Source organism: Tachypleus tridentatus, chromosome 6 (genome assembly GCF_004210375.1).
Source record: "Tachypleus tridentatus isolate NWPU-2018 chromosome 6, ASM421037v1, whole genome shotgun sequence".
NCBI classification, from domain to species: Eukaryota; Metazoa; Arthropoda; class Merostomata; order Xiphosura; family Limulidae; genus Tachypleus; species Tachypleus tridentatus.
Window position 1 is genome coordinate 80799819 of NC_134830.1, and position 15154 is coordinate 80814972.

Here is a 15154-nt window from a genome sequence, read left to right on the forward strand (position 1 = left end):
GAACAAGCAAGCATAATACAGAGATTCAAAATTTGCAATATGTAATAACTAAATTTTTAGACAGCAGTTAATGCAAAAGTGGAAAATACTGAAAATGAAGTTTTCAACTTATTTTCAATACATTTAACTACAGTTGGTAGCACTTTGTAGATATGTTCTTTGTTCTTGATAACAAAAATATTGTACGTTCCTATTCCTTAATATGTTGACTACTTATACAGTGAATGAAAACGAGTGAATTATTGTAATAAACCAAACCTAAACATAGGTATTTAAACTTAAATTAACCTCATCTTAAAATGCACCAATGTGTGGTAGCAGAAGTTAATAAGTAGGGCTAGTTTACTTTCTAGTTTAAAAAAATGAGAAAAAATATTCACAGGTTTGTGAATAAATGAATATCCTCACAGATTTATTAATAGCTAGATAAATGATATACACATTAATTTCACTACAAATGACAAATTTAAGATTTTAACTGATTATTCCTTGTGTTAGAGCTATCTCAGAAAGAATTAAAAAAACTTTGTTGCTTATTTCAAACCATTCAGAGCCCTGAAACAAATGTTATTCCAACCCAAAAACATTCTTGATAATTTACTAGAGGCTGAAGTTATATATACAAGATTCCAGTTTCACAACACTTATAAAGCACAGTAAGTACAAAAGGGTTATGCTCTTCAAATAAATTTACAAGTACAAATGAATAATGCATATACATAATGTGGACAATTTCCATTAAACTGTGATGCAGAAACTCTTATTAAATTTAATAACAGACAAATATATTTCTACCAAATTAAAAAAATGAAACTTTCAACTTTTGGCACTATAATTTCATGTCACAGGCTGTACAAAATGAGTTCACAGACCAAATTTAGCATCTCAGTTAACTTGTTCAATCAGATATATTTATTCATCCAAAGAATCAATACTGATAAAGTATGAATTATGTCATAAAGCAGTGATTCTATCACTATCACTAATAAACATGTGCAAGGGTAGCACAAATCATAAATATAAGTCAAATGAACATTTTTGTGTAAATGTGGGGAGGGTATACAAAATCACACTAATCATTTAGAAATGTAATAAGTTGCAACTTTTATTTAGTACTAAGTCTATAACCCAGAAAGAAATATTTGTTTGTCGACATTCTTATAGATAATGTCCTGTTAACTAGTAATAACACAAGGATGAAAGGTCTATATGCATACATAAAGTCTGCAACTAATGTCTTGTGCTGTATCCACACTGACATTTTAATTCACTATTATATAGATTGGATATTATATATAACCGTGTAACTGTAACTGACAAGTACATAACTTCACCAATGTTTGCTTTTTTTTACACGTTCTGGAAACCTGTTATTTTTATGTTTTATCAATAAAATTACTCTAGTTTGTTGAGGTTTTCACTATTATGTTATATTCTATTTTGCTTTCATTAGATAATAAATACATAACTACTGGATTTCTAACAGACAGGCTAGTAAATAAAAGTGGAAACATGAAGCTATGTCAGAAAAGACAAGTTTCATGTAGTCTATTCCTGGTTACCCATAACCTTGTACAGTGGTCCCTTATTTAACAAGAGCTTCCCATAATGAGATTTCATTTGACACTTTATCCTCTGCAAGATTTTTCAGCTCATTTAACGATAAAAATTTCTTTAAATGAGCACCATACAAAATCCCATTTTCACTTCAATTTGCTGATATTGTTAAAATTTCCATACTTTCCTCTTAGCCAATCACAGCAGCCTGAGAAGATTTCACCTTAAAACCCCTTTTCTGTGACTCTCAAGTATACTGTATTTCTGTGTGTTACCAATAAAGAGAAAAGTATCATAAAATTGGCTTTAAATTGTACTGATTGGCTAACTGATGATAGTCTTAAAATGATACGATACTTGTTAAGTCACCATACCAACAATAAGGGGTATGCATATGCCTTACCATAAAAATGGATTTACTCTAACATGTGGTTACCTGCAGTACTAAATACTGATAATGTAAAATAACTGTTGCGTGCACAGGAGTCAGTCAGTCTCACAGATACAGTTTTTTGGCTTTTCTTCACTGCCTTGAGAAGTGAACTTTTTTGTGATTTACCATAATAAAGTGTCAAACGCTAAGCTTAACAAAACCTCAAACGAAGAGAACTCAAAATGACATTACAATCCAGCAAAAGCAGGAAATTATTAAAAAGCATGAAGAAAGTGTTAGCTCTTTGTGCTGAATATAGGCTTCCTTCTTTGAATGTTTCAACCATACTTGTTCACAAAGAAAAACTGAAGGCAGTAAAGGTGAGTGATAAATAAACTAAGGTGTTCAAAAGTAGGTCACTGATAATTGAAGTGAAAAAACGTTTGTTAATTTAGATCAGAGAGAAGCAAATGAAAGGTGATTTCACAAGTTCTGAAATTATTTGTGAAATGGCCCAACAGACTGAAGAATATTTGAAGAAAAACTTGCCTAGTAGTTCAGACACTGAAATTAATGAATTTAAGGTAAGTAAGGGTTGGTTTGATAAATTTAAAATAAAAGCTGAAACTGTAAGTATAGTAAGGCATGGTGAAGCTGCAAGTGCTGACAAGAAAGCAGCTGATAAATTCAAAATTGAATTTCATAAGCTGATGGATAAGAAAAATTATTTTCCACAGTAATTTTTTAATATTGATGAAATAAGGCTTTTTTGGAAGAAAATGCTTCAAAGAACCTATATTACTAAAGATAAGGCTACTTTACCAGGATATGGTGGTAATGCCTCTGGAGACTTCAAAACTAAAGCCAATGCTTATGGGATTCATAGAATCCCAACGTGTTCAAGCAACAGAAAGTATCCACAAGACAACTTGGGGTTTACTGGAAGTTAAATGGCAGGGCATGAGTGACTACGGAGCTGTTTAGCAAGTGGACACCAAAAATCTTTTGCTCTTCTGTGGTAAAGTACCTAATAACAACTAAACTTCCTCTGAAAGATTGTCTTGGATAATGTTCCTCACCATGACTCTGAACTTCCTAGTTTTTGAAGGCCACATTTTTATTTTGTTAAAGTGATGTTTTTGCCTCCCAACACAACTCCAATCTTGCATGGACCAAAATGTGATCTGCAGCTTCAAGAAACTGTATATAGAAAAATGTTTAGGAGATGTCACCAAGCAACTTTAACAAATTCTGATGTGAGTCTTGCATCATTTTGGAAGACAAAGTACATCTGAGAAGCTATAAGATTGATTGCTGCAGCATAGTCAAACGTTTCAACTTGTTGTATAATTTCATAATGAAGGCCATTGTGGTCAGAGACAGTCCATAATGTTGAGAGTTTTCAAGATGAGGAGGCAAGACAAAATGTGGATAAGGAGATTGTTTCAATAGGTCATTTGATCGTACTTGAAGAAGCTGTGAAGGATGTTGAAAAACTGTTGCAGTCCCAAAAAATGAACATTCTCCTCAGAATCTGCAGCAGTTATGGGAGATGATTGAATAACATAACGAAGAGGAAGAAAAAAAGAGAAAGATGATTACATCAGACATAAAAGACATTATCTACCACTGGGAGAAGTTCATGCAACTGGCTGCAAGACATCCTAACACTGAAAAAACTGAACATATGTGTTGTGAGAAGGAGAAGAGTGTGGCGTCTTACTTCAAGAAACATCTTATAAGTAGAAGAAAGAGAGCCACTCAGCAAACTTTAGACAGTTTCTTTCAATAAAAGGCAGTATGAAGACTCTTCATCACCCAAAATACAAGGAATGTCATCTGTTACTAGTGCTTCTGACATCAAAACTTCCAGATGTTATAATGGAAGGTGATTCCTCTTCTGAGAAACATTAATTTCTTTTCATCCATCAATATCTTTCTAAATCTAAAAACAAAATTCTTCACACTTTAAAGTAAGTTTATTTTTTATTATATTAAAATGAAAAGTAGTCTTTATGTTTATACTTTTGCCTTAATAGTACCCGCACACTGTATTTATAAAATTAGAATATAATATCTGCCTTTTTCTTATTTTTAGTTACACATTCTAAGATTTTGGGGTCTGAAAAGAAGACAATTAAAATGGAAATTGTATATTCGTTGAACAAATTTTTCACTTAACAAGCTTTTAATAGGAACCAATTAAGCTTATTAAACACGGAACCACTATACTTTTATTTGTCAGAAACTTACCTCTGAATCTACCACTACTGATGTCTAAATTTTTACGTTCGAATTCATAAGACCGCTGCTTGCTACGAGATTCTCGTTTACCAAAATGTTCTCCACGACGTTCTAAAATTCGCTGCCTGGCATCAGTGGCACTGTTATCTTTACGCCTTCCAGAAATATTGGACCTATAATATTTTCCATTATGTCAACAAGCAAACTATGGAACTATAGTAGTCAAATAAGACAGACTTGGAACATTAAAATAAATAATAATACATTGCATGACATATAGATGAATTTATCATAAGAAATCTTCTTACTTTGTTTGCCTAACTGATGCTTTGTTCTTTGCAAACATGTTAATCTCACATATAATAATATGCAAGTACAAATAAGAATAAAGTAAGTTGCACTGCACCATACTAAAAGTAATAACAAACATCCTTTAAATATCAGAGACAACCCTTGGACTGAAATACAAACTAATTTTTAATTATACCATAACAATATTTTTTTTACAAAACACATGTACAATAAAAAAATAAAATAGGTGTAACTGAAAAAAAATTTTGATAAATATTACAACTTGAATCCTAAGCGCTTCAATAAAGAAACTGAATTTGCTTACCTCAAGTCAGTTGGGACTTGATAGAAAGGTGGCGGTCCCTGGTTATGATTTCTACCAAACTCCTCTGGCCTGGGACTAACAATGTCTCGTCCTCTATGTAATTCTCGTTCACCTGGAATATTATTACAGCAACAGTTGCTTTTCATAAACATCACAGAAATAATTTTAAAACTTTGGATAACTTGACATCATTCCAAATCTCTATGTAAAGCTAAAGAAAAAAAACCCACTAATGCAATCTAAAAAAGAGTTGACAAAACTAAACTCCCCATGATCATAGCAACTTGTCCTCTAAATAAAAATATTTAATCACACATTTAATCCTTACAAAAGTAAAGTTAGTCCAAACTAACTTCAACTGAAGACAATAATGAAAGCAAAACAATCACATACCTTCACTCTGTCAAGATATCAAGAATGAAGATATAATAAAACTAGTTTCTATGTTAAATTGAAACAATCATGTGCAGTGAACATGTTTCACAATAAAGATTAATCAGATTGTATTTTATTTTGTTTTTTTAAATTGAAAAATTTTGCACTTTACTCTTATATACTCTTACAATATTTTAGATAATAATTCCTGGAAAGGACTTATAATTATAACATTGAAAGAATTAAGGTTGATGAACAAATTTCCTAGTCCACATTGGTATGAAGTGAAAAAAAAAAAAACGTTTTTCATGTGAGGATTAAATTGCTGTGATTATTACATTATAACCATTGTTCCTTCTAAACGGCATGGCTACAACTGATTAATATGCACTTAATTATTTCAGATGTGCATACCCTCAGTAACAGTGTGGAGACTCAACATGTTGACAGCCTTAATGACCAAGTAACCAACACACCATTACAAAATAACCTTAAGATTCAACAGTGTTTATGGTCTAAAAATTGATCCCTCTCAAAAAAACAAAAACAACAACAAAGAAAGAAACTTGAAGCACATATCTGAGCATTGTTAAAACTGTTAAAATAGTTTTCACTATAGTTTAAATAATATTACAAAAAATATGTCTGTATTAATATTTCATGTGTATGGATTACATTACTCTTCATACCATTACCAGTATAGAATTTTAGCTTTTAAGTAATATTTACAACTGAAAATATGAAAAGATGTATGCATCTGACCAAGAATCTGAAGGTTAATGTCTTAATTTTGTTCATACTATGAAAGCTACTTTAGTGTTCACAGCAAAACTAGCTAAAAATTCAGAAAAGTAAAAACAGGATTACAAGATATGTAATGGTACATTTTGGCAAACTGGTGAAAATATAACTTCTCACTCCTTTTTTTTACATCTGAGAGGTACAGCAGAAAAGAAGTTTATAACAGGACATAAAATATTACAAGATTAGTTTTGTGTAAACATTTAGTTCATTTTGAGCAAAAAAGTTAAAATTAAATAACAAAATAAAAAATATAACAATCTAAGCAACTTGAGTGTTTAACCAGGATAAAGAAAGTTAAAGAACATTAATTGCAAAACACAAACTTACAATACTAAGTATTATTTAAAAGAGGAAATAAGTGGTATTTTTCTCTAAATATAATGTATTGATACGATTCTTGGTTATACAGTCGTATCCAAGGCAGATAATGCAACTAAAAAACTGACAAATGTTTTTTAATAGTTCAACTTACATCATCATTAAAAAATAGATTTCTGAATACCATGCACATACATATCAAAAACGGTCATTTCAAATTACAAATTCTGTTTTTGTCAAAAGTAAACACAATGTATTTTAATTTTCCTCATATGTAGATGAATAAAAAATTTGGAGTAATGAAGATGCAATTTAATATTAGTAATTGTAATCTCCATTCACCAATTTATTTTATTGTGCTTTAACTCAATACTAAATCTATAGATTTCCTTGCATTTAAAGAAAGTCACATTTTGTCCAAATAGGGAGCATGCAAGGAAACTAAGAATATCAAGTATTTCTGTTTTATTCAGTGACTTCAGTTACTTAAAATTTTTTATCTAGTTTGATACAATTCTTTCAAAATATACTGGATTTTTTCATTTATTAATTTTTCTGCCTTTACAAAGTAGTTATAATTATTTACTGTACATATATTCCCCATCATTTTGTTACTTTTTCAATATCTACAGAATCACACTCAACAAATACATTATAAATCTATCCTTACTAAAAAATCTTCTTTCAGAATCTTGATTACCACCAAAAGAATCCATGGATGTAGGATGACGCAAGTCACTGCTGCTATAAAAGTCTCCACTCCGTTCTCTATCATACAGGTGAGTACCTTCTCGCTCCCTCAACATATCCTGGTTAAAATTTTGCTACATTGTGATGTTTTTGACACACAAGCAAGCTTCAATCCTTAACATTACGCTATCTTAATTTAGTGAGAATGTAAATAATCTAAGATTTAAAAAAATATTTACAAAATTCACTGTAGTAAAACAATAACGTATTTAAATTTGCTTAACTGTGATTTCTTACATTTGACAAGGTGACTGATGTAGCAAAAATATTAAGTGATGAATGGATCAATCATATAAATATAACCTCCTTCTTAAAAATTTCTTCTGGGGTTATGTTAAAAAAATTACACAGAATATTGGGTTTTAAAAAAAATTAGACATTTATTATGAATTTTCCACTTTATCTTTCTGGATTTCTTGGCTGCTAGCCAGTTAATTTAATTCCTACTTGAAAATTTAGTAAAAAGAGTAAAAACTCAACATTCTTATAAGACTATGCATAAGTGAACAATATTCCATGAAATAACAGAAAAATGCTAAAAATCTGTTTAGTAGACAAATACATTTAATGACTGAAAATTGTAGTCCTTAGGAGTATTTTACCATGTGACCTTGAAAAAGCTCTGTTAATATGTTTTGAAAGGTTGGGTACTCTACACAACTAATATTGCTGAATGAGTAACAATATTTCTAAAACTGATTTTACACCAAAACTATTGTTCAATATTTTACCAAAAATATGTGGAACACATTTTTAAAACAAATGAAAAACAAATCAAACACGAAATGCAATACTCTATTCAGTCTGTAATACAGATGTAAGAAGCTTAAAATAATTTGACTGCAAAAGTATTGTACAACTTCTAGTAGCACAAAAATGCCATGCATTCACTAGCACATCCATAAAGTAAAAATTTAAAGACAGTGTTGTGGGGAGACAAGCTTCTTTAAAAGTGCAATAAAATTACTAACTGCTGCAAAACACCTTACTTCATCTTAGCCTTATACATTTCATATACATTATTTCATAAACAGTAGTATGAAAAATACTACTAATTTTATTCAGTTTCCATTGAAAGAAATAAAGCCTCTAAAGAACTCACAACCAAATCACTAACTAGTTTATGCATACACAAAATATAGATAAAAAATGTACAACCTAAAAGACAAAAATATTTTGTCAAAGTTTTGATTGCATTTACTCTGATTCAACTACTTGGAAAATCCAAATATAAAAAACTATTTAAAGGTATTTATCAATTACTGATGAAGGTATAAAAAGAGAAAGAAAAAATTTCACATACTAAAGATATCAAACATCAAAGAAAAAAACAAGTGATATGGATAAATCACAAATATAATTACCCTTTACCCCAGAGGGTAGTCAAGAGTGTTGTAACTAGGTCCATGTGTGTTTATGTGTTTGTGTACTGATGTCTCTGTCTGTGTTTGAATGCACCTATCTCAAAATCTAAGATAAATGTACATAATTTATACAAAATGGGATGTCAGTATGGGACAGCCATCAACAAATATGGATCACTTTGACGCATTTTTGATAAAGAGAATATGGGGCATTTTCATGGTTTTGGGTTAATAACTCTATGTAGTGTGATTAAATTTGTGCCAAATTTCCTTTGCATATTAAGGTCGAAACTACTCATCACACTACAACAACGATCCTAACAATCATTCTGGATCTGAAAGGATTTCCTGAGTTTTCAAAGGCTAAATTTGAGATTATGCCTTATAAATGCATGTGATCTCAAAAACGTGGTGGAGTTAGGGTGTACAATCTCTCTTTTTGTTCCTGTTTAAGTCTGTAGCAGAAATGTCCACATCATTTAAAAAAAACTCAAAATAGTTTACTGATAGTTTCTCATGAAAAAGTATGAAAAGAGAAGATGCAAATGAGTTAATACTAAAAACTGTCAATGATAATGTCACTCAGGATAATAGGATAATTCTAGTGTACCAATTCTGAGCAAGTGATTCAGCACATTTGCTCTTCATTGTATACAGCAACTGTAGTACCCTTTAATCGCTCAAAACAAATATTTTCCTTCAGGCTTAATGTACCACCGATAGTGCATGGAACTAACATTGGTGGTACAAAACAGAATTAACCTAAAAAATTATAAAATTTGTAATAAGCCTCATCTGAGCTTTCCATACTCCTCTCCTCACTTGCAGACTCGAGCTCTACATGCATAGACTCATCAGGATTTTCTTCCCTTAAAACTGGCAAAAACCATAACACATATTTGATTGTGTCAGAAAAAACAACCACATTCTTTGCATTAATGAGCAAGTGTTAAAAATACAAATTTTTGATACTAGGTTTTATTCTATAATTGGACCTGGGTTTGTAATTTAAATAAAAATCAAACAAAAAGTGGTATGTGAGCCTGAAACATTTGAGAACCACTGTTCTAAGTCAAGAAAGAAACAAAGAATATCACCCTGTAAATAGCATGAAAAAGTCTAACATCTTATAGTACATATATAATGACTGAATAGAGCATATTAGCATCTGAGATTGAGCATCTTAAAGAGAAAGCTTACAACAGCCAACTTATATTGTATTACTTTTTTTTCACAATTTTGAAAATTAATTTAGCATTTCACTAAAACATAAGAAATAATGAAATTCTTCCATAGATATTTGATACTAGTATAGAACAAGAAAAAAGCAAACAACTATGACTAGGATATTAATTTTACTACTATTTGCCAATTACTTTAAAATTATGGCTTTCAAGGCAGGAAACAATTACAAAGCTACAAAAGTTTGGTGCAACAAAAATGAAACTAAACAGTTATGATGACTCAACTATAACAGATGGACATATCTGTTTTCAAGTGTCTACTTAATTTGTTTTGATACACAATGTTAAACAAGTAAAAAAAGCAGTTATATGTCATATTAAAATATTAAAGGCTAGGCTTTCACTAGCCATTAGCTACATCGTCATTGGCGAAAAGAAACAGTCTATGGCTAAAAAATCTAGTGTTGGTTTCACCACAGTGGCGAAAGATAATTTTTTGGTCTTGGATGGTTTTCCTTTATTTATTTTGCTCAACTTTCGGTCTTGAACAGCTTACATGGTTTTTTCAACATCCACACCATCAATGATGACAAATGACCAGATGAGCCCCCCAGCGAGTTGAAGAAACAAGAAACGTCTTTAAAAAGTACCACTGACTGTAATCTATATTTTCTTTATATATGTATTTTTATGATTTCAGGGATATGACAACTAACAAATTAAATTTTAAAAAAATTATTACTCAGCTGTGCTAATGATTTCTTTTATTTTCATTTCTTATGCTACATGTTTAATTCTGCCCTTGGTGCACAAACAGTAATCAGAGAAAACCTGACTTTTGTCAAACCAACATATAGTCTGCATCAAAGTGGAAATCTCAAGTTTCGTTTGACACGTTTGACATTTGAATTGAAATCATGACAACTCCTAGATCAGATAAAAAGACGTCTAAACAGTTAGATATATCAAGTGTTTTTCAAAAGAAGGTCGAAGCAAGAACATCAACTGATGGTGGGAAATCCACTTCCAAAAGAAAAGACAGCTCTGAAGAAACTGAAGCTTGCAGCAGTGATCAGACTGTCAGTGTGAAAAAAATATATACCCATGATTTTCACAGAGTTTTTAAAGAAACTTGGTTTTCACAGTTTTCTTGGCTGGAACATGTTTCCCAACAAAATACATTTCATTACAAATTATGCAGGGACAAGAAGAAGACAAACATTTATGCTTCCACTGGAAAAACTGCTACTAAGCCTAAAAAAGACGACTTGGTGAAGCATGAACGGTTAGAAGATCATCGCAATGCAGTAGCATCACAAGTTTTGAAGAAGGATGTGTCAACTGCTGCTGTGAATGTGTATGTGGGGTGTAAAGGTGGCATTCAGGCACAGATGGCCACATTACTTGTACAAGCAAAGGAAGCCATCCCAACTATGAAGTTTCATTCCCTCTTTCACTACAAGTATTCAATGTAAGAATATTCTTCATTCTAGTGTTAATAAGATACTTTCTGTTTTCTACAGTATTTTCTTGAAACAAAAGGCAATTTGACGATTTTCTAAAAGTGAAACATTTTGAAAATACCTACCAAAAATTAAGTAGCTAGCCAATTCTTTCAAATATCTTTGTTTATTACTTTAACTGGTGGTCTTATTTCAAAACACAAGTTCTTATATATTTTGTAACAGAAAGTAACCTCTCTAAAGAAACTACAGACTCATATATATATGTAAAAACGGCTCGTTTGGGTTGAGAAAAGTTTTTTCGTATCTGTGAACCTGATGATGACCGAAGAAGGTCGAAACGTTGTTCACTCCTCTACTTAAAAAATTTTCTCAACTCAAATGAGCCATTTTTACATATATATTTCTCTACAAGTGGGTTTTCTCAACATCACAAACTACAGACTCAATCACAAAGTGGAACAGAAAGCTTCACATACACACATAGCCAGTCTCTGGATGATATGTGCAGTACCCTAAATCATGTAGTTCAGTATGAAATGCAGGCAGCTTTCGGGCATCGCCTTTCCCATTTTTTGCTCTTGAAGCAGATGAAACACCTCTATACTGATAATTTATATTGGGTATCTTTCACCATTAGGTGAGGTTACAAGTTGATTCCTTGCTGCGCATGAGCTGATCAATACTGAGGCTAATTCTATCTACAACACAATGCACTCAGTCATGGCAGATCGAGGATTGTTTTATGTTGACTTGGTCAGACTTGCAACTGATGGTGCAAATATCATAATGAGAATAAAAACAGTGTTGCTACAAAATTTAAGGAGGAATGCCCCTGAATAATAACAAGTCATTGTTTGGCACACAGATTACAGTTGGCAGCTGAAAAGGCAGCAAACCAGGTACCATACCTTGTGAAGTACATTTTAGTTTTGAACCAGTTTGCAAAAAGCCTGAAACATTCTCCCAAGTTGTGTCGGGTTCTGGAAGAGAGCAAAGCATTGCATGAAGAGAAAAGCAACAAAATCAAGCAAGTATTCTTCACACAATGGCTTTCTTTTAATGATTCCATCCAAGCACTAGTCAACTGTATTGTATCTGTGATAAGCTCCCTGCAGGTCTTAGCAATGGAACATGGTACTTCAGACCGAGCCTTGCTACATGGTCTAGTCCAGAAAATGTCATGTTACAGCTTTGTCATGATGACACATTTTTTGGCTGATGGTGTTAGCATTCTTGGACTTTTGTCAAGAGAACTGATTTATCTTATGATCAGGCTAAAGCAATTATTGATGGGTCAATTCTGTCAATTCAGTTGCTGGTACACATCCCTGGTCCTTACACACAGACTGCACTGAAGAAACTCCCACAAGCTCCTGATGCCAGTGGTTACACCTCTTACAGAAGCCATGACATCAAAGATATTGATAAACAACATGAAAAGTACAGATCAGCTGCTGAGTCATTTGTTGAAGAGGTGGTCACAAGACTACACGTAGCATTCATCATGTCATTTTTCTCAATATTTAGCCCATGTCACAGCAGAGCAGTATGTGATGAGGATGATCTGAAGAAACTCATCCAGCACTTCTCTCCTTTTGTCAATGAGGATGAGGCACTGACTGAATGGCTGCTACTAAGGAACATAATGGAACAGGATGCTCACAAAAACAGAAACATGAAGAGCTTCTACAAGAAATACATTCACCAGACCCATCAAACTTCTCCAAATCTGTCTCAGCTTGCAGCAATTGGATTAATAATTCCAGTTACATCTGTTGGCTGTGAGCAGGGAATTAGCAGGTACAACAGCATCAAAACAGATGTCAGGAGCAATCTGTCTGCAGCCAAGACAGAAATATTACTGAACTTATCCACGGAGTCCAAACCTTTAGATCATTTTAATTTCGACTCTGCATTCAGATACTGGGTCACTCAGAAAGACGTGGGTACCATTCCCTGTTGAAGAAATGTGCTTCGGGAACCTCAGGTGTTAACTTCTACCACATCTTCTGTTGAGAATGATTTGGCTGAAGAGCTGCCATTGGATTTATCTACTTACTAGTAGTCATGCTACCGTATTTTAGTTTCAAGTTATTTTTTTTGTTTCTGCATTATTTTGAGAAATGTATCTCTTTATTTTCCTCTTTATCATTTTTTTTTTGGCAGGAAAGATTGGTGAATAAAAAAATAGTACAAAATTTAATGTCTTGTAGATTTTCTGTTTGAATATAAAAACTTTAAGTCAAAATAAACAAAAAGGAGTAAAAAACAAAAACAAATTACTTGCTCTTTTTGAACAAAAGGAAAATTAATGAATAAATATTAGAAACCTAAAACAACAGAGCATTTACAACTTTCTGACTGACAGAATTAAGATCATGACCCATAAATTATTCTACTGGAAAATATACCAAAAATACCAAGTAATAACAAATACCATACAAATACTGATAAGTACAAAAGAAACAGAAAAAAATATTTTTTGGTACATTTTCAAGTAAATTTTGAATAATAAGAAATTCAACCATAAATGTTTCTGTTTTTCACATTATTATGCTTATAATATAGCTTAATAACAGAAAAAAGTAAAAGTCTTGGTAGATCTAACATTATTATAGCAAGTAACCTAAGTCACAAAAATTTTAATTTGTTAATTTAAATCTTATTGCCAAAGACATACCCGATCCATATTAAATGAAGAATCTCCCCTCCTCACAGTATGATCTTGCCATCTTTCATTGTGCATCGGCACATTATTTCCACTATTACCATATCGATAGGTCTGGTAATTTGGTTTGGACTTTTCATAAATGTTTCCTTTAGAAGGAAGTCTCTCCTTCTTAGGTGAAGAAGCATGCTTTTCTTCAGATTTCACAACAGCTACAACTCTTCTCTCAAAATAAGCATCATCTCGCAAATCCACTGCTGCCAATTTAATTTCTTCACGGTCAAAAATAGGTCGAGTTCCTTCTTCAGGTCGACGTGCAAACCTGACTTCCTCTGGATTTACAATACAGCGAACAGTTGGGGAAGGTTCTCTGACATTTCTGTGTATTCCAACAGTAATCTTCTCTAAATCTTCTTGTGTGTAAACCATTCTTGGTTCCAAGTTTCTACTTGTTTCATTATTTATGGAACGAAATCTCTCACTCAATGTAGTGTTGGAAGACCTCTGCTCAGTTGAATGGTAGCCTCTGTTATTTGTGCCACTACTTTCTCTACAGTAAAGTCCAACTGTTGAGTCAATTCTTCCATATCCTTGATTTGCATCAAACCCTTTGCGTTGGTTAGTTGTCCCTGAAGAGTACCTGAAAAAAAAAAAAAAAAAAAAAGAGACTTAATGTTGACATCTTGTAAAATGAAATACTTATTAAAGCACAGAGACAAACTTACAATTTTTACCCACTGGTACAAACAAAGAATAATGAATCAATGGTACAATACAGAGTTTTCTACAAAATATTTTCAGATAAACAAGTCTTATATTCACAAATGACAATATACATGTTAAACCTCAAGTATCCTTAGTTGAAATGAAACAGAAATTCTGTTTTCTAAATCCAGTTTTATTTCACTTCACACAAATGTTTGTGTGTTAAAACCATTTTGAAGTGTTGCTTACAGATTGTATACCACAGTTTAAAACGTTTTTGGAAATTGCATGCAATCTTGTACATAAATCTAAACAAAATATTTATCAAATATATGTACATAATAAATTAGTAACTTCAAATTAGTAAAACTATGATTTCATTGAACTCATACATATTTAAATTATTCTAAAATAAATTAAAAGAAATGTTGTGACTCACATTTTAAAACTACTTCTACTTATATCATACATGGTTAATAACCACTGTATAATCCACACACATACACAGTTTGTTTTCAGTCTTCAGAATTTCCCACTACATTTCAATGTTCTTCACTGCAATTATCTCACTAAACCATAAATTATTTCTCAAACCACTTTATTCACACAATACTGATTTAAATAGCGTATAATCTCTTTTAACCAATGGTACTTGAACTTTGTCTACAGTGAGTTCATAAAAGGATGAAAAACATTTATGAGAAAGAGAGGGAAAATCATGTCAGAAACA

At 31.9% G+C, this 15154-nt stretch overlaps 1 protein-coding gene across 4 annotated transcripts in view; it reads right to left on the reverse strand.

Annotated features, from left to right (window-relative positions):
• The window catches only part of LOC143252903 (uncharacterized), a 92727-nt gene that overhangs the window by 17468 nt on the left and 60105 nt on the right, over positions 1-15154 (reverse strand). For all 4 annotated transcript variants that reach the window (XM_076505730.1, XM_076505732.1, XM_076505729.1 and 1 more), the window contains 4 exons: positions 13732-14359; positions 6958-7096; positions 4791-4902; positions 4184-4347 (listed from right to left, as the gene is read on the reverse strand). In XM_076505730.1, the coding sequence (XP_076361845.1) occupies positions 4184-4347; positions 4791-4902; positions 6958-7096; positions 13732-14359 (1043 nt within the window). The remainder of the gene's footprint in view (positions 1-4183; positions 4348-4790; positions 4903-6957; positions 7097-13731; positions 14360-15154) is intronic.